This window comes from Watersipora subatra, chromosome 8 (genome assembly GCF_963576615.1).
Source record: "Watersipora subatra chromosome 8, tzWatSuba1.1, whole genome shotgun sequence".
NCBI classification, from domain to species: Eukaryota; Metazoa; Bryozoa; class Gymnolaemata; order Cheilostomatida; family Watersiporidae; genus Watersipora; species Watersipora subatra.
In genome coordinates, this window is record NC_088715.1 from 54,519,938 (window position 1) to 54,538,862 (window position 18,925).

Sequence of the window (18,925 nt, forward strand, 5' to 3'; positions counted from 1 at the left end):
GCCTGTTATTAATGTGACAAACTGTTGATGGAAATTTTATCCATTCCTTAACAAGATAGCTCTAGCTTTGTGGGAAACTGAGTGGCTCATTTAATTTAGAAGAATATATGTTGCTTCTTAGCAGCTAATTTATAGAGAACAATAAGACTTGTTAGTATATAATCTTTATTTGTCTAGCTTGCTTTTGTCTTACCTGGTAGTTTTTGTCAAACTTGCTGGCCTCTCACCTGATGGTGTTCAACTTGTCTATGTTCACTGATTGCGATTGCTGTTTAAAGATCAACCAAATTTCCCAAAAGACTTTCAGACAATTTATACCTGCAGCTTTTTCTAAGCATGCTAACATGCTAAATGTAAAAATTTTTGTTTTATAGCATAAGCTATGATTAGACCAAATTTCTTGTGCTCAGAATTATTAATAAAAAACTATTGGATCATTTTGTTAAAGAGCAGAGTGCTCTGTATTTGATTTTCTCTAAGCCTTAACATGGTCACATAAAACATAAATATGTTTTTGAAATCAAATGATGATGTTAAGACATAAAAGAAAAAAAGGTAAATAACTGTGGCTGCTTATAGCCAGTAGCCCCTAAAATACATTTGATTTTAATTCTAAAAATACACCACAGTTTAACAAAAGGAATTACCATGTTCGTAACTATGGAAATACGGCTTATACAAACAGTGCTAAGTGTTATGGAGCTTCCATTTGAAATGTCAAAAGAGAGCTAATAGTGTTGCTAGTTGTAATAGATTGCTTCGTTTTGCAGAATCAATTTGCAAGGAGAAGAGCTTCTAGGTTGATTGAGTTTAAGGAAAAAAGCGTTAAAGCCATCAGAGACTACCAGAAATCTCTTGAGACAAAGTGCTACACCAAAGTATATATTTATATTTCAATACTTTTTTTGTAAGCTTATTAGGATTTTATTTGACCTGTACTTTCACAAAATGTTTCTACTAAATGTTAGCATTTTGACTGAAAAGTAGATTTTGCATCCATTTTGTACACTATTCGTATTGCATGAATAAATGCTCCTCAAAAGCTGCAAGTTTTTTCCAAATCAGGAAGGATAGTGCAGGATTTTCAGCAATTATTGTATCATATTGTAGTTTGTTAAGTCATTTCGCTTGACATTTTGTAATACTATGTGACATGATGCTATTTGATTTGATGTTCCATGACACAACGTAATTTGTGTGCTCTTGGTGTGTTCTCATTAAAACATTTAGCTTAACAAATGACTGTTTTAACATATCTTACAGCAAGTTAATGCTAAGTTTAGTTCACATAAGTCCAAACTAAATTCAATTTTTCATGTTAAAAGTTTATTCAAGTTTTTCTTCAGTTTCAACGCTTTAAACAGACTTGTATGTAATTATGTGTCATTGGTAGAAACTTCAAAATCATATTTCTGGTTTAGATAAAGCAAGAAAAGGTCGGTGCCGAGATGCATGAGCGGGAGCTAATAGAATATATAAGCTTCTTAGAAGAAGGTTTAGGAAACCTGGCAAATCTAACAGTTTTTGCCAAATGCGGATTTGATCTACTCAACCTAACAGACAACATTCAAGCCATGATTTTTATCGGATTGTTAAAAACCTCTCATGCCATTAAGTTCTGGAACGAGCATGTACGGCGAATCGCTTACGGTATGTCTAACTTTTATGTGTGATTTGCATTGCCAACTATTTCCAAAAGGATGGTCAATCATTGGCTATCACTTTTTTTACAAATTAGTACTTTAAAGATTTGAAAGTTCTTATAGACCCTATACAATAGTACCGTGGTAGTTCGACGTAACAAATAACTTTGCAAGTAACTCAAATAGAGCATGGTAGTTGACTACTGCAGGTAGAAGATTGTCCGTCTACATAGAAAAAATTTTGAGAGTTCAAATTCTGTTGAGAACAATCTTTTTTTAACCGTCAAGTGTAGTTTTAGGCAGAGAGACAAACGTGGCTTTTATTATGGTAAGGATTAAGGAACAGCTGCAAAACAGCTACTTTCAGTTGAGTAATTTTTTGTTTTATTGAGGGCTATAAAATGTTGAGAAAATAAAAGTTATTTTAACATTCATAACAGTTTCTGATTAGTTTGCCAATAAATAAAATATTGAGGTTACATATAATGTACTTTGTGCTTATTCCACCGAGCATTTTTATTGCGTGAAAGTTTTCGGAACAAAAAATGATATAAGTATATAAATTAATTGTCAAAGAAGATGTTCACAGAACAGTTCATGTAAACCTATGAAATTAACAACAAACAATTTGTATGTTCATTGTCAAATGATAGTTTTTTTTACTAGCACATTCATAACTTTTAGTGAACACCATAAGTAAATACATTTTATTAGCTTTCCTATAAGATGCGAGTATGGAGTGTTTCCACGCATAATGATTTTAGGTAGATGTGCATAACAAACTGTTTTTTAAACTTACCTCTGAAGAGCCAACAAGAGTTTGTGTCCCAGTTGTCATTACAGAATAATAAAATAGTAAAGTATTATTAAATTTCGATTGGCAGTAAATTTAAAATTTGTTGTTACTATCATTATTCATTATTGATGTTCATTTTCATAATTATAACTTAAATATAATTATAGCTGACTAAAAAGTTTGCAAAGTCTTTTGCTGAGAATTAAAGTTTAAATGTATATCAAAATAGATAATATTTAATGTTTTAGGTTTTAGCTACTAGAAATGTTTCAAAAACTTATATTTTATTAGTATTGATTGTTGCATTTACATAGCCGCTTGACAAACAAGTTTCTTCTCTAAAATGATGAATGAAGTTTTGAACAAAAACACTAACAATGTAAAATTCAGATACCTGTAATTTTTAGCCAAATGCCGATAATTTTACATATAGTGTTGTATATACTTTGAGTTAGAAGTTTTAGGAAGCAAACTAGTTTTGATGATGAAAATACACCAAAATATATGAAGTTGCTTAACCATCAAAAACTGGGGGATCGAAGTTGCTGATTTTTAATGAAAGTGTAGCTAATATTTAGTCTAAAAATTACGTTATATTGAAAGCTCGTGCCCTGAAACACTAAACTAAACTGACTTCTGAAATATTATGAAAAGCTCACTTATAAACTTAGCAACATATAAAACCATAAATATTTTAGATTTAATTTTTTGGGTTTCAAAAGCTGTTATGTTGCATTCTACCGACTTCATCTCTAAAATGTGTACATATAACTGTACAATCAAGTATTAGCTATAGGAATAACCAGACAGGTTAAGATTTAGAGCTGTAGTTCTATGTGCTCTAACTGATTAGTGTAACTTTGTCAAACATAAACTGTGTTGATAAGGCTCATCATGAAAAAAATTGTTCAACATGTTAAACTCGAATGCTCTTTTTTAGCTGTTTGTATATCATGAGGAGCTTAGCGTAGCTCGACTCTCTGTTTGAGCATAATGAAAAGCCATTTGGTTTGGTTTCAGGAGGTTTTGTACAAAATGTTTTTTTATTACGACGTTGCTAATTAGTTAGCCTATTGTACCTGTACTTTAATAAAAAGAAACAATTATCTGCCTGATTTAAGCCAATTGAAAACAATTTTACAGCCTATGCTAAGCTTATTTTTGCTTAGCATGGACTAAGTTTTATTACCATTTTTATGTCTCAATGACCGGTTGTGTCAGAGGTATTACAGGAATGGAGGTTTCACAAGCTGTAGATCAAAAGCGTTCTGTTGATTATCTATTGAGTAAAAGTACCGATGACCTTAATTATTTTATTTTAGCAGTAATCAGCCATAGTAGTAATAAAAACTCATCTGAATTAGAACATTTTCAGCTTGGTACTTTTTGTAGCATTGCAAGGAGGACACAAAAGGGTCAAAGCTCATTCTGCAACATTCATTTACATGTAGCTTTTCTATGGCATCAAGTTAAAGATTTATACAGAGTAAAGTGGCGTAAAAACATATTTCATTGACTTTGTGGTTCTAAAGTTGTGAAAGCTTATATGCATCACTTTCAAATATTAGGTTTTGTCAAAAATGTAATTGTTTTGGTAAAAACTAACTTGAAAGCAAAAAATTTAAATGATTCAGACCACAATGAATACTTGATAGGTTTGAAGAATATTGGTTAATTCATTTCTGCTAAAAAAATAAAAGAGTGTGTTAGTTCATATTAATTTTATTGAAGAAAAAAATTATAACATACCTTCAGCACGCTTGTTTATGTTCTTAATTTGATTTAAGATAAAAAATGACTTTTTAACCTGGCTTTTGAGTAGAGAAAATATTTTGATATATTCCTTTTTTTTACATAAAAAAACTTCATCAATTGGTGCACAAATAAGTCAAAAAAGTTATAAAATAAGATCGTAATTTGGTTGCCACAAGCTCAAAAGCTATGTGATTCTGTAGAAATTTTCATCTTTTTTATCGTTAAATTTTAAAATATTGTCAATAATACAGCTGCTCTTATTATGCTGCAAACAAACTGTTTAATAGAGTACCCTAATCTTGACCTCAGTTTTTAACTTTGTATCTCTACTATTTACTTAGTTTTTTTTATCATAATTTTGTTCATTGGTTGAATGTAAATATTTAAGGCTAGTAGAATAACTTGTGAAAATAGTGGTTATATTTATTTTATTTGATGGTAATAGTAAGACCATATCCATTTTTAGGTGTTGAAAGCTATTGGGAACCAAAAGGAGGTGATTGCATTCGACTGAGATCAGATGCATTCACTAAAGATACTATGCAGCAGTATATACATGGGCACACAACTCTAGGGAGTGTTGGAATACTCATGAGATCGTACATCGGTGAACCAGAGGTGCAGTTATGTTTCTAAAAAGCTGTTAGCCTCTAAGGTTATTTGTTTACGATCAGATTTTTCAATTTGCTCACTTGATAGTAAAGCGAAAAATAAAATGTATGTATCGTAAGTTTTTGCGAGAAGTCTGAAAGCAGCCAAAGTTTTAAGGAATATAAATATGTGTGAGCATTAGCTGCAACTCACAAAAATTTTGCTTCATTTTTAAATTTTAAAAACTTTGCAGTAACATTGCACTAGACAAACTTTATTAAATCTATAAAATCCATAGAGCAATTAACTTTTACCTTTTCTCTAATTCTTATTTGTGAGTATTACTTAAATCATTCAAGTTGTCATAAAACCTCAATTTGAATGCGATGGCAATATTTTCAAACTTTCTCCTATAATAATGGGGTTTTATTAGAAGGGACGTTCAAATAGAGGGTGGCGCTTTATTTTTTAATTAACTCGTCATAATTTTTGGAAGATGAATTTAATCCCTATATGAGAAAAGAAAATTTTGGATATATTTAGCACTTTTCTTTGGGCGAATCGACATTAATGTCAGCGGTCTCAGTATTTATGCTAAACTGTTTTTTATATTTGTCAAAGTATCAGACTGAGTTAAACAAATAACAACTTTGATTATAAATTACTAGCAAATTAGAGTTATTAAATGTTTTGATAGTGACACAATCAGAGTTAAAAAACTTTGAAGCTTTAGATTTAGAGAATAAAGTGGGTGTTTGTCTGTTTTAAAGATATTTTCAAAGTTTTGATCTAAGTATAATTGAGTTAAAATACGCCATAACAATAACCCTTATTGCTTTGTACTGTGTTTCTGAAGACCATTCTCGCCATTCACCTCAGTCATTCATTCAACCCATTTGTCAAAACTCTTTACTGTAATGATGAAATAAATGTACAAGTGTTTAATATTTTTGTTATTTTAGGCAGAAGTTTTATTTCCTGGAGACAAGGCTCCTTGGATGCTGAAAACAGAACTGTTTTCTAAAGTGATGACAAAGAGAAGAATACCCTTCCTGGGAGACAAAGTGAGGTTGAGAAAGAAGGCAATCACCCTTGAGCCTCAAACAGGCAGCTCTCAAAGTTCCCTCAGGTGAAAAAGTTTTTAAAGCTGTTTACATCAATATAAAAGTAACTAGTTGTACATTCAAACTTGTAGAGAAAAGTTCTCTACATAATTTGGCATAATTTGAACAATTTGGTCTTCTTTTAGGGCTGTACATGGTATACTTAAAGAAATGTTTCCGAAGGCTAAAGTTGCATTTGGTGACAAGTTGTGGACCGGCTCCTATGCAGACATTGAGCTGGTTCCTGGCTGTGGCTTAGAGGTAAGGACTAGCTTACAGGTGTTTATCTGCTACCATTAGCTGCGGACACAAATTAGTCTCAAGTTGATTTTTGTGAAATTGTTCTTTTGTAAACTGTTGAACAATGCATATGTAAATGATAGCAAAAAAAATAATTTAGCATAATGCTTTGCTTTCTGCAAGATACAAGGTTGCTATGGGAAATTTTGTTGTTGCTATTAAATGTATCCAATGACTACTTAGTACCATACAAACACTAAAAAGTTGTATTAAAATTCTAAATTTGTGCACAAATGCTATGAATGATTTTGATACACATTAAAAACCTACCAAAACAAGTTTTAAATCTATTAGACCACTTTAAAGCCAAACTGTAATTTTACACAGCTTTTGGTTAAACTAAAAGCATGCCGATGAAATATAAACATTGAAAAAATGAGGTTCAGCTGACTTATTGTTATTTTTCAGAAGTTATGCTCTTTTTAAAACAGTGCATCACTTCAATAAGATTTGGTATTGAAAAAATGCAAAGACCTCAAATTATTAGTTAAAATTTGATTTCTGCCTAATTTGAAACTTTTTAGTTAGTTTCAGTTGTTATTATTTCCAGCTTTTGTTTATTACTAAGTGCAAAAACTACTAACCTTTTTACAGTTTAATTTGAACTTAATTTGGACATTTTAGGTACTTTTCTTATTAAAATGTTTCTGATATAAGAGATCTTTTTTCAACTGTACTTTTTTTAATTTCACGAAAGTTTTCAGGATACTTTGTAATTCTTTAGTAATATGTCTATGTGCAAATATTTTTCGTAGTTTTTAGAATGCACGCAAGCCATTAAGTTTGTTTCTGGCGACATTTAATGTTTCCTGGTAGCGTTCATAACATTTTCCTTGCAGTAGCCAATCAGATTGGTTGAGTCTTGCCTATCTATGGAGTAAATGAACAGCATGAAAGATGTGCTTACTGAAATTTTTAGCAGATTTTATCAGAAAGTATTGGTATTTTTTATAATTTTCGATTGTATTTTACTTTTGAGATGAAAGGCGTAATAATGTTACATAATTAAAATTGACTAAACTTCACCGCTAGTAAAACACTCTGATTCAAGCAAAAGTGTCAATAGTTGCACATCGGCAAAGAGACTGACAAAGAAAATAATAAATCAATCGAGACACAGGTAGCCTGCAACTAATGACTTTTTTGCCACACATTTATCTTATGACCGTTTTGAACAAGAAAAAGTTTTGTTGATTTTAATCTTGAAACATCTTGGCAATCAGATCACCTCAAACCAAAAAACAATCACAAATTACAGAAAAGTACTGATATTGTTTGATAAAATCTACTAAAATTTTCATTAAGTTCAGCTTTAATGTGCCAAAGCCACATTTATCTTTGGTAGCAAGAGTAATAAATATATTATATTTTCACATATACTGGGTAGATTCTAAAAGGCTCAATTTTACATCATGATGTTTGTGTAGCAGACGTGTTTAGAAAAGATTTACTACAATGACAGACAAATTTATGACGTAATGAAATTCTAGATAATTAAATATTTTGATACTTTCCGCCAAACTGAAACAGTTGCAGCTGATTAGAATCTATGGTATTTATAAGAGCGCAGATGGTTAATTTGCTTAAAATTCAGGAAGGAGACAAGGTATGCGTGAGAAGATCAATTCCAGAGCCTCTCAGAGGTTGGGGAGAAGTGACTAAGAGTTCAGTAGGTGAAGTGGTACTTGTTGAGGGAGAAGAAGGAAAGGAACAGATCACTGTAGAGTTTCCTGAGTGTAAAAGATGGGTCGGAGTTGTCACAGATCTTGAGTTGGTTCGAGACCTCCGTGAGGCAGACGAAGTGCAGGTAATAATCTACTGCTTGAACCATTTAATAATAATGCTTGCAGTGATCTACCTGCAATCATATTTTAAATTGTCACCATCTTCATTGCATAGAAACACAATTACAATGGTACTAGACGCACAAACTTTCATTTCTATATGATGAAATAGTTGAAGATCCACGATAGCAATGTCTTTGTTGCAAAAACTACAAATTTAAAATTTTTATAGACATTTTCTTTCAATAGCTGAAGTTTATTTTATTATTAAAGCTCACATTAAACCCTTAAAGCCTAATAGTGTATGCCCCAGCAGACCTTAGCGATACTAGGGTTATCTAGACTGTATTATTAACCTTCCATCACCTATGAAAGCCCTTAAAACAGCACAATTCAAACTGAATAGCGTATTGAAACTTAAAGCTTGCATAATTCTATACAAACAGAACTTAATACGGGTAAAAGGTTTTTCCACCACTTTTAAAAAAGGGATGTTTCAGAGGTAACTGAAGAAATACAATAGTTACAGTACACCGAGTCTGATAGAGTGTGCATACTTCTTTATGAATAGAACAACAAAAAGTTTTAGAACGATTTTTTTTTGTTGGAGAGGAAAACCTTTTTAGCATCACCTGTTTTTTGCTATTCATTACCAAGGGTTTCAATTAGTGTACTTAGCTACTGAGTGTAAGAAACTAATGTTCTGTCATCAGCCATGTTTCATTTTTTGGTCAGTTATAAAGGCCATCAACGTTTTGCGTGTTGTCAAGAACTAGTTGTCAAATCAAATTAAAAATTTGTCAAATACAACTTGAAATTGAAACTACAATTGAAAGTACTAAAAAATCCAAGGCAAACTATGCAGCCAAGTTTGCATTTGCGAGTAAACAGATTTGAAAACAATTTCCAAATTTAGCTTGGGCCCACGCTGCTACTATATTAGCTAATAAACTTTACTGTAAAAAACTATCACTATTTTAAAGTGACAAGATTACTTTCAAAAAAACTTTTAGTTTTAAACTTGTCCTAAAACCTTTGAAAGTCTTAATCAGTTTTTTAACATAAACAATTTTATGCAGAAACAATAGTAATTAGATGAAAGCAACAGATAGTATACATGTACATATTGTCTTTTGTTGGTACTGTGGTGGATGCCGGGCCATGACTTTCCACTTCTTGCAAATATTTTATCATATGTTTTGTCCTTTTTATTATATCATTGTTTTACTCACTATGCTATCACTTGTCGTCGTTAATGCTGTTGTCATATCAAAGCACTAGCAGTCTTATTTATTCACATTGTTAGCCGGTGTTCTTACTCGGTCCCGTTCGCCGGAACGGGTGATATTATTGTATATAAATGAGCGTGCTCACTTTGTGGAGCAGAGAAAATGGCCGTACGCTCCTCAGCTAGTGGAATTTCTTTCTATAATAAAAATTGAAAGAAACCACACACATTATCTTCTCTTTATGTAATAATCTAGATCCTGCCAAGTAAAGGCCAGCAAATTACTTTGCAGTATGCATAAAATCCAAATTTAGTTTTGCTTTATTTGCGGTAATTATCAAGCTTATCTAAATCTATTTCTGTAGAAATGCATACATAACTCCGCATTTTTGCAAATGCTTATTTTAAAATGCGAGTTCTTTCAAACACAGATACTTATCACTAAAAAAATTATTGTTGAAATATTCAGTAAATCAGGGGTATGAGTCATATATTTTTTGGCATATTTTCAGTTATATTTGAATTTTTCAGCCTGAAATGTTAAACTGCATTTAGAGTGTCTTTGATGTATCCACGTTCTGTTTCTGTAGGTGAAGCTCACTGTTTGCAAACCAAGAAATGGCTGGCAATCAATAGACCACCATAAAGTTGGCTACATCCTCACTATCAATGGTGACGGTATGTGTTGGTACAGAACTAAAATCTGTTGGTGCAATTGGTTGTTAGAATTTTTTTAAATACCTACATTAGTTTGGTAATATTTTTGAGACTAACCTCACAGCTCTGACAAATCACACAACTCATAAAATATGATATACATGTATATCACGGTTCACCTGATGCGGTAGACAACATTGAATTCTGTGAGCACTGTAGAGTAAACCATACAAGATCCTTTTGTTCAAAGTTTTTGTACAAACAATAATCAGCAGAACAACCGCTTTTAATGTTTTAAGACAATAGAGCATTTTCAATGCATGAAAAGTTTAGCATTAATAAATAAGAAACCATATGTTAATTAAAATATTCAGTAGGCGACGGTTTTTTTATAAATTTCAACACACTAATATAAAAACAACCTTCTGTTTTAGATAGAAGATAAAATTGCTTAACATCATATAAAGTTCTTTTTTGTTTTATTTATTTCTGTACCACAATACCAGTTTTGGTTATACTTGAAAAAAAGAAGTAAAAATTACAACAGGTTTACTTAGTTGGTCTTTTTAGTTTGGATCTCTTTATCTAAACACTTTTTGACATGATCATGGTACTACCTACATTTAGTGATGATCACAGAAAAAATGTTGTCTGTTACAGCATATAATTAGCTTGTCTTGACAAACTGTTGTTTTTGCGGAGTTGTCTCCCCGTCGAGCGGGCGAGCAACACAACAGCTTGTCACAAGACGTACTGCACCTGATGCATCAGCTGCACTGAAAGGGAGTTGTTCTCTTCCGTCTATGCGGCTGGGTTGCGATGTTACGTCGGTTGCTCCATTGGTAATAATAACGAATGGGCGCAAAAATTTATGTAGAACAAAATAAGATTACAACGTTTGACCAGCGACCAGTCTCGGCGGTAAAATTTAGTAGATCTTGAGAACTTAGGCAACTACAGCGACTAAACATGTTGTTATTTGTGTGCTCAGTCAGTTTTATTTCTGTTTTTGTATCAGTCAGTTTTATTTGTTCTTATGGATTTTATTTTCAATTTGTATTATTGTTAAGTTCTACTAAAGTTTACAACAGAGACTGGTCTTTGGTTAAACGTTGTTATCTTATTTTTTTCTACATAAATTTTTGCGCAAAATCCGTTATGATTACCAATGAAGTGACCGCCATAACATCGCAGCTAAGCCGCATAGACGGAAAAGAACAACTCCCTTTCAGTGCAGCTGATGCATCAGACGCAGTAAGTCTTGTGACAAGCTGTTGTGTTGCTCGCCCACTCGATGGGGGGACAACTCCGCAAAAACAGCAGTTTGTCAAGACAGGCTAGCATATAAAACACAAGCATAATAAACAATAGTTGTGCAGATTTTTTGAGCAAAATGATGATGTTGATTGATTGTACTTCAAAAACCAAACCGACGAACATTTGTCAATGTTATAAACAACTCTGATTGGAAACGCAATTCTTCGAATAGTAATATTATTGTATAAATTCTGGCATGGTTAAATATTAGCAACTTTTCTCATGCCGAATAACGATATGTACGCAACTCCAGCTCAATGATAATAAATTATCACATAATGAAACAGTGCAAAACAGTTATAAAATGTACATTCAACTCTTCTTACGAAATCCAGAAAGGGAAGTAAAATATGAAGCAGAACTTGGGTTTATTTAAGAATACCAGGCAGGTTGGTTTCTCTGGTTAACTATGATAATTTAAACAAGAAAGATTTAAACAAAAGACTCGCGTCAAATTTCAAAATTATTTTCAGACAACAAGTTCTTAAAATCACTGCCTTTCAAAGCTGGTTGCTAGCATACCTACATGTTATCAGTATTATTAAGATGGTGTTTTTCTTTTAATTAGTTACTCTTCATAAAATATTTTAAGTGTTAACTTTATTCATTTTAAATATTAGTTTGCATAAAAATAAATTACAATTTTTTTCCACAGTTAAAAGTAAATCTACCGGATAGGGATGTAGGTTTTATATATTATATAGTGCTTAAAAATGGTAATCAGAGGAACTGAAAAACTACAGGAGCTCTTTCATATTTTTATCTGTTTCAGCCTATTGCTGCACTTCTCACATTCTTTGCTAAACTTATTAGAGCATCAGAAAAAGGAGGTCAAAGGTATACAATAGGCATCATACATTAATAGCAACTAGCACAAAAATTAGAAATCAAACGTAGTCAGTATTTGGTACATTAACAAGAGAATTATATTATCATATCAAGGGCAGTACGATTTGTCGCTGATAAAGAGCAAAAAGGTGGTAATAATTCGTGATAATTGAACAGCAGCGAACAATGTTAATATTGATACAATGTATCGAATATATATTGATATACGTAAAAACAAACTTTCTGCAACAACTCTCCCAGTCATCAGTTGGGAATATTTATTTCGTTACAAACAACATGAACATTGATAATGCTGGTATCTTTATCAATACTAGTAAATAGCGTGGGGATGTGTATAGTGAACGCTATTTGGGCTTTTGTTTGTGTTTTTAATTTGTAACCTTTGGTGCGCTGCGTACATGATAATTTACTTGAGCATTTTTATCACTGCATTATTATCCGCAGCAGTAACTTCCATTTAGTCATTTTACTTCAGATGTACAGATTACTAACAATAATAATATTATTGGTAAAAATAATAGGATTGTTATTATTAGCCTAAGTTCATTCTTGTATGGTGGTTTTCGTTTTGTGTGATTTAGTCTGTACAGTTGGATTTGAGAAAAACCCGCGATTCAAGTGTTATCTTGATGAGATTGAGCTCTGCAGATACAAAACACCAGAGTATGACAAGCCAGAGACAGAGCAACAAAGACCACTATACACAACTCATGAAGAGATGCGTCTGCTTTACCTTTACAACTTGAACTAATACTATTTTAATTTGAGCTTTTTTATTTTTATGATGAAACATCTCCACGGCAACTGAGAGTTACTGAAACTCATAAACTTCATGAAACCACAGATTGAGGGTTCAGCCAAATCCCATCGGTCATCTGTATACACTATACGTACGAAGTATCCCACACAGCATTTGATAAATTATTTGAAAGCATGAAAATCTGGAAATAAAGTTTTGTTTTGTTAATCATACTAAACAAGTTGTGAATGGTGATGTTAGCAAATTTTAATTATTTCATTTAATGAAAAGAGCGCTATTTTTTTATTTAATATAAATGTATTTATTTGCCACATACTTTAATATTACGATATAGATAATAAAATAATTACAAGAACCACAAATTTTCCAAACAAATTTGTGCTGTTGCAATAGCCTAAGAGAAGCTTATGTCAATTCTAAATGTTAACTTACAGCCTTCTAGGGTTACATTCATTTGTAAAAATATAATCAATCTTTTAAAAAAATTACTTACGCGACAGAAAACAAACAACCAGTTAGAAGACAAAAACTCGTAATGCAAATTTCAAGCTGCGCTATAAAAATATCAGATTTAAGCACATTTGTCAGCCGCCATTCTAATGTTTTGTACCCTCATCTCGTTGCCACACTACATGCTTTAGCTACCCAAAATGACAGCTAATTTTACCACAGGGCCAAAGTGGATTCCACTAACGGGTTCCATGATCCAAAGTAAAAAGTTAATACACCTTGTATTTACTTCTAATCAATGGTTATAAAATTGCACCAACCGATTTGTGCATACATTTTAATAATTCTTTCTTTTATACAAATAAATAAGTTGAAAATTTGTCCATAAATTGAGCTATTTCTAGGAATAATCTATATAGGCTTCTTAACACATGCTCCGATTTCATGAGAGTTTTGAACCGACACTTTTAGATAATCTAATTTAAAATGTGAGTGATTTAATTTAATCATATAGCTGTGTTTAGATAAAAAATTTAAAGATTGTGATTCTTACTGTCCATTTTCACAACATAAAAGTGTTAATAACAGCTATTTCTTGGCCAAGATTTTGCAACAACAAATTGAAATATTGAATTCCAAATCTTTAAAGCCATCTGTTACCAGCAGTACAATCATAATTTTCGATGTCATTTAACCATTAATCCACCATAATTTTTCATCAAAATGAGCCTTTTATACTTACTTGCTAGTATTATTTGTATTTTGCGACAAAATTTCAGTATATGTTATTTTGATAAGAATATTAGTTGGCAGCTTATGAGAAACCCTACACCATGTGTGCAACATTAACCAGATCTTTGTAAGTAGAGGAAAAGACGTGTTTAATGATTTTCATTGATATCATTTGACAATCACACCAGGTGCTTGTAACTTTCAATCAATTGTTTTTCTAGCTCATATATCGCAATAAGCTGTCCTGAAGATTAGCCCCGTCCTCGAGTGGCATTGTTGTAAAAGATGCCAACCAACTAGTTTTATTTGATTGGAATTGCTGAAGTAGCCTCTAGTGCAATATGATTAGGCAATGTAATTGTGTTAAAGAATTATGTAAGGCTGGGCGGTTTTGGGCACCAACTTTATACCGAGACCGCACCTGTTTAAACCGATACCGTACAGCATACCGACATTGAGAGAACAACTCCCAAAAACATATGGTTCGGTTTACACACCAACAAATACCGCAAAATGAGACAAAACCACAAAAAATTTTGGAGTTGTGTTCTACCTACCATTGCTACGCAGCACTAGCCAGCTCTACTTGAGTACAGGTTCCCTTTGTACAAGGGATAGCATTTGCATTGCACAATCCACCTGTTGGCTCATTCCAGCACTCTTAACTTTAAAGTTGGATATTGTGTATTCTTTATTTTAGGCGAGCGTGTAGAAAGCGAGCATAGAATACAAAATCACAGACACACATAAAATCATGTACCATGTTTGTTGAGAATAAACCCAGCTCTTCGGCAATGAACGACAATTTATTTTATTTATATATGTAATTACAAATACCGTATATAAAACAACATTCAACTTGACAGCATTTACTGCAATCCTACATATACATCTACAAATAAATTACGTGCTTATTAATAACTAACATGGAAAAAGTAAGCAGCGCTGCTCATTTGCGTAATTCAATTATGCAAATGAGCAGTGCCACCACTAATTAGATAGCTCCTAATACTCTAATAGCAACTGATTGTACATTTTGAGCTCAGATTAGAGAGGCAGGCCAAACCAGCCAAGCAATCGAATTTTCCGTAACTTATATTACAGCAATTTTACTCACTGATTACCATGTTTGGCTGCAACAGCTAAAAGCTGGGAAAATGCTTATTAAAACGCTGCCTAAAAAATCTACAATCTATCTGCAATTTTCCAATTGAGTAAATCGCACTGCAGTGGCAAATGAATTGGTTAAACAATGATTTTAATGTCCTAGTAATGCAAGTTTAAATTTTCTGTTTTTAGTAAAGGTCATAGCCTCTACTTGATTGTTATCTCTAAAAAATGTTCGCATATCTTCTATCTCAAATCAACATCTCAACTGAATCACACTAGCCTGATACTGGATACTGATAACATCATAGTGTAAGAGACTTCAATCCTTGTTTTAGTAGCTATACAGCCTAGCTCAGCAACAATTCATCCGAGTGGAAACTTTGTGACGGGGATTTCCCTATCGTTTCTTTACTTACATAATTGTTTAATGGCATAATTGTATTGATTGCTATAGCCTGGCTTCTACGTGACCTTCATTTCTCGTTGTAATGCTCCCTTTCAATGTTGCATTCCTTAGTTTCAACTTACTGATGAAGATCGCCTTTAAAAGCACTGCTAAAAAGTAATGGCTGATGCCATGGACGAGTTATGCAGGTAAGGCCGAGTGTAGCTTAGTTTCTAGCACTGACTTGCCTAGGTAAATCAACTCAAGTAGCTAACCCAATCAGGTGTTTGCGATGATGTTCGCTTGCCTAACTTATTCTTAGCTATTAAGTGAGGTAAGTAATTCACAGCTACAATGTTTTGCGCTCATCCTAATGCTGAAGCTGGTTTAAAATGTAATTTCTATTTTACCAAAGCATTTATTTTCTAAAAACGTTCAAGGCAAAGAGGTGAGTCTTTTAGTTTGTCGCATTAGAACAGTTATGTATAAAACACTATGTTCTGTCAACTCACGTAGTAAAATACAAAAGTTTAAAATAACACATAGTAGTGTAGTTCTTGTCATATTCTTTTCATCAAACTTTAGTTATGTGATTGCCTGTCATCTAGAAAAATCAATATAGACTATTGATGTCTATCCTCACGCAGCCTCTGCTCATCCGCTTTAGTTCAGTTTGTTCCGACACTACCAGGTATTGATTTGTGTGGCATTCTACAGGCATTCTAAATGTGTTCTCTCCAATTTGGTCTTACACTTTTACCTGTTTAGTCGTAAGCTAAAGCAAGAATGTAGTCAGATGGTCTTCAACCTACAAGTCTAAATGTGCCATTTTTAAGTCATCCTTTACTGCATCATATATGCCCCACTCTAACCCAGGTAATACCTCTAACATGTCTTCTGGGAGCAAACTAGTCTAAGCTGAAGAGCAACTAAGAAATCAATTTTTTCATTTTTTTTCCGTTTTAGAAAAGGCTACTAATATCTGTTATATAGATTGTCAATCATACCAAAATGTAGTCGTGCTAAGTCAAAATTAGTCTGTCTTATTGGTATTGCTTTTGTCTGTAAAAAGCTTAAATGCTATCCTGTCATAGTGTTCCACTTATTACTGACTTCTTATACTTGAATTAAATACTTTGTGTAAGTAAGTATAGGATGGTACCCACTGTATCACAATATATCAGCAGTAAACTCACCCTATATCAGTGTTAGTCTGTGCTAAGATTGTTGGCATTATCTCAAGCACATCTGCTTTTACAGCAGCAAATAGTCTGAACATACTGTTTTCACTATACAATATGGTCACTGAAATACTAGGTCTCCTGAAACTACAATGAGAAAACTATAGGTCAAACAGTCTGTGACAGCCAATCACTACCCCTGAAGTAATTCATATCGCACAGATTATCGCAGATGCATTGCGAAATATCGAAAAATATGATCGCTGCAGCCCGTCACAATTTTTCTACTTTGCGTCAGCAATGCCATCAGTCTACGATGCACATGGTTAATGAATAATTAAAGAAACGAATTCTCTGCCATAACGCAATACAGTAGGTACCAGCTTTAGTGCATATAAAAAGTTCTTATTACATTAATAGGGGTTCATTTATAATGCCTTCGTTGTTTCGAATGCTAAACTAAAATAGCAAGCATCATATGTCTCTTTCAGGCACTGTGGGAGGGATTTCAGTGAATATCATATCAGTTTTTTAGTTATTTTGCGGTAATTAGTACACCAACTGCCAAATTTGAATTTTGAAAAACTTTTTGGTGATACAGTATGGTGGAAAAAATTAAAGAAAAGTCGCCATCTTTTTAGCATCACCGAAAAGAATTTCGCAGAAAAAAATCGTCGTGCTCCATATGGTAAGACCGCAAAAAATCTTATATCTGGGACATCGCAATTTAAAGCACATTGTATTAATTGATAGTAAAAATGCACATTTTTTGTGTGTAATTGCAAAAAAGGATATTCAGTAGATGGTAAGAGCAAATGGAGTAATAAAAACAAAATAGCAGTGTGGTTACGCGCTCTTATTAATGAATTTGTGATGCGAATGTTGTAAGTTCTAATCACAACGAAGTTTACAGACGGCCAGTTTACAGACGGCCAGTTTACAGACGGCCAGTTTACAGACGGCCAGTTTACAGACGGCCAGTTTACAGACGGCCAGTTTACAGACGGCCAGTTTACAGACGGCCAGTTTACAGACGTCCAGATTACAGACGGCCAGTTTACAGACGGCCAGTTTACAGACGGCCAGTTTACAGACGGCCAGTTTACAGACGGCCAGTTTACAGACGGCCAGTTTACAGACGGCCAGTTTACAGACGGCCAGTTTACAGACGGCCAGTTTACAGACGGCCAGTTTACAGACGGCCAGTTTACAGACGGCCAGTTTACAGACGGCCAGTTTACAGACGGCCAGTTTACAGACGGCCAGTTTACAGACGGCCAGTTTACAGACGGCCAGTTTACAGACGGCCAGTTTACAGACGGCCAGTTTACAGACGGCCAGTTTACAGACGGCCAGCCAGTTTACGGACAACCAGTTTACGGACAGCCAGTTTACGGACAGCCAGTTTACGAACAGCCAGTTTACGGACAGCCGGTTTACGGACAGCCGGTTTACGGACAGCCGGTTTACGGACCGCCGGTTTACGGACAGCCGGTTTACGGACAGCCGGTTTACGGACAGCCGGTTTACAGACAGCCGGTTTACAGACAACCGGTTTACAGACAGCCAGTTTACAGACAGACGACAGACAAACTTTAAAATAGCTATATACGTTTTAAGCCAATAACCCATAAAGGAATAAATTAGAAAGTTTGGCCTTCCATTTAAATCTGTGAGACAGCAGCTCAAAAATGGGCTCCTCATCATTTTAGATAAGAAATAACAAAACAATGCAACATATTTGTAAAAACCGTTTCGGGCGCCGGTGCTTTGTTAAATAAAAAGGCGACCATCAAACTGTTATTTTTAATTTTGAATGGTATTAGCTAGGACGTCAACCATGGAAGGTGGAGACAATGTTTTTGATTATGCTTAATTTGACTTCCCAACTCACCAACCAGTATTTATTTCTCAATTTTTTTAAGGCATTCATGCATGCCTCATGCATTGGTGAGAGTTGTCTCTTTCCTTTTTAGAGCCAAATAATGCCTTTTGAAAGATTATGTTTGGAATGATGATTACGTCAAAAGCAGTATTAAGCCTGAAAATGGCATCAGAAACAAATTTAAGTATTATTTATCACTATTTCATACATTCGACATTAAGTTTCTGTAGGTATTATGATGATGTTAATAGTGAATGAAACTGTACCTTTGTTACTGGTAGGTTAAAGATGCTTATTAACTAAAAGTTGAGATTCAGTGAAAATGAATTGACACCAGTGATATGTTTGTCGAAAAAAGTATAAAACCGTTTATAATTAGCAAAGGCAAGTTTCGATGTA

At 33.4% G+C, this 18,925-nt stretch overlaps 1 protein-coding gene across 1 annotated transcript; it reads left to right on the forward strand.

Annotated features, from left to right (window-relative positions):
- The first annotated feature begins 1,448 nt into the window (after window positions 1–1,448).
- On the forward strand, window positions 1,449–18,240 carry LOC137402744 (uncharacterized). Its single transcript, XM_068089248.1, has 8 exons — window positions 1,449–1,650; window positions 4,661–4,812; window positions 5,748–5,914; window positions 6,035–6,149; window positions 7,783–7,995; window positions 9,791–9,878; window positions 12,605–12,745; window positions 17,531–18,240. Exons 1-8 carry the CDS (start codon window positions 1,449–1,451, stop codon window positions 18,238–18,240), a joined length of 1,788 nt encoding a protein of 595 aa, XP_067945349.1.
- Window positions 18,241–18,925: the final 685 nt, after the last annotated feature.

Excerpts from the sequence above, each read along its gene's own strand:
- LOC137402744 (XM_068089248.1), top strand. The coding sequence starts at position 1,449 with ATGCATGAGCGGGAGCTAATAGAATATATAAGCTTCTTAGAAGAAGGT. Across the intron at positions 4,813-5,747 it reads CGTACATCGGTGAACCAGAG|GCAGAAGTTTTATTTCCTGG; the intron begins GTGCAGTTATGT and ends TTGTTATTTTAG. Across the intron at positions 9,879-12,604 it reads CCTCACTATCAATGGTGACG|TCTGTACAGTTGGATTTGAG; the intron begins GTATGTGTTGGT and ends TGTGTGATTTAG.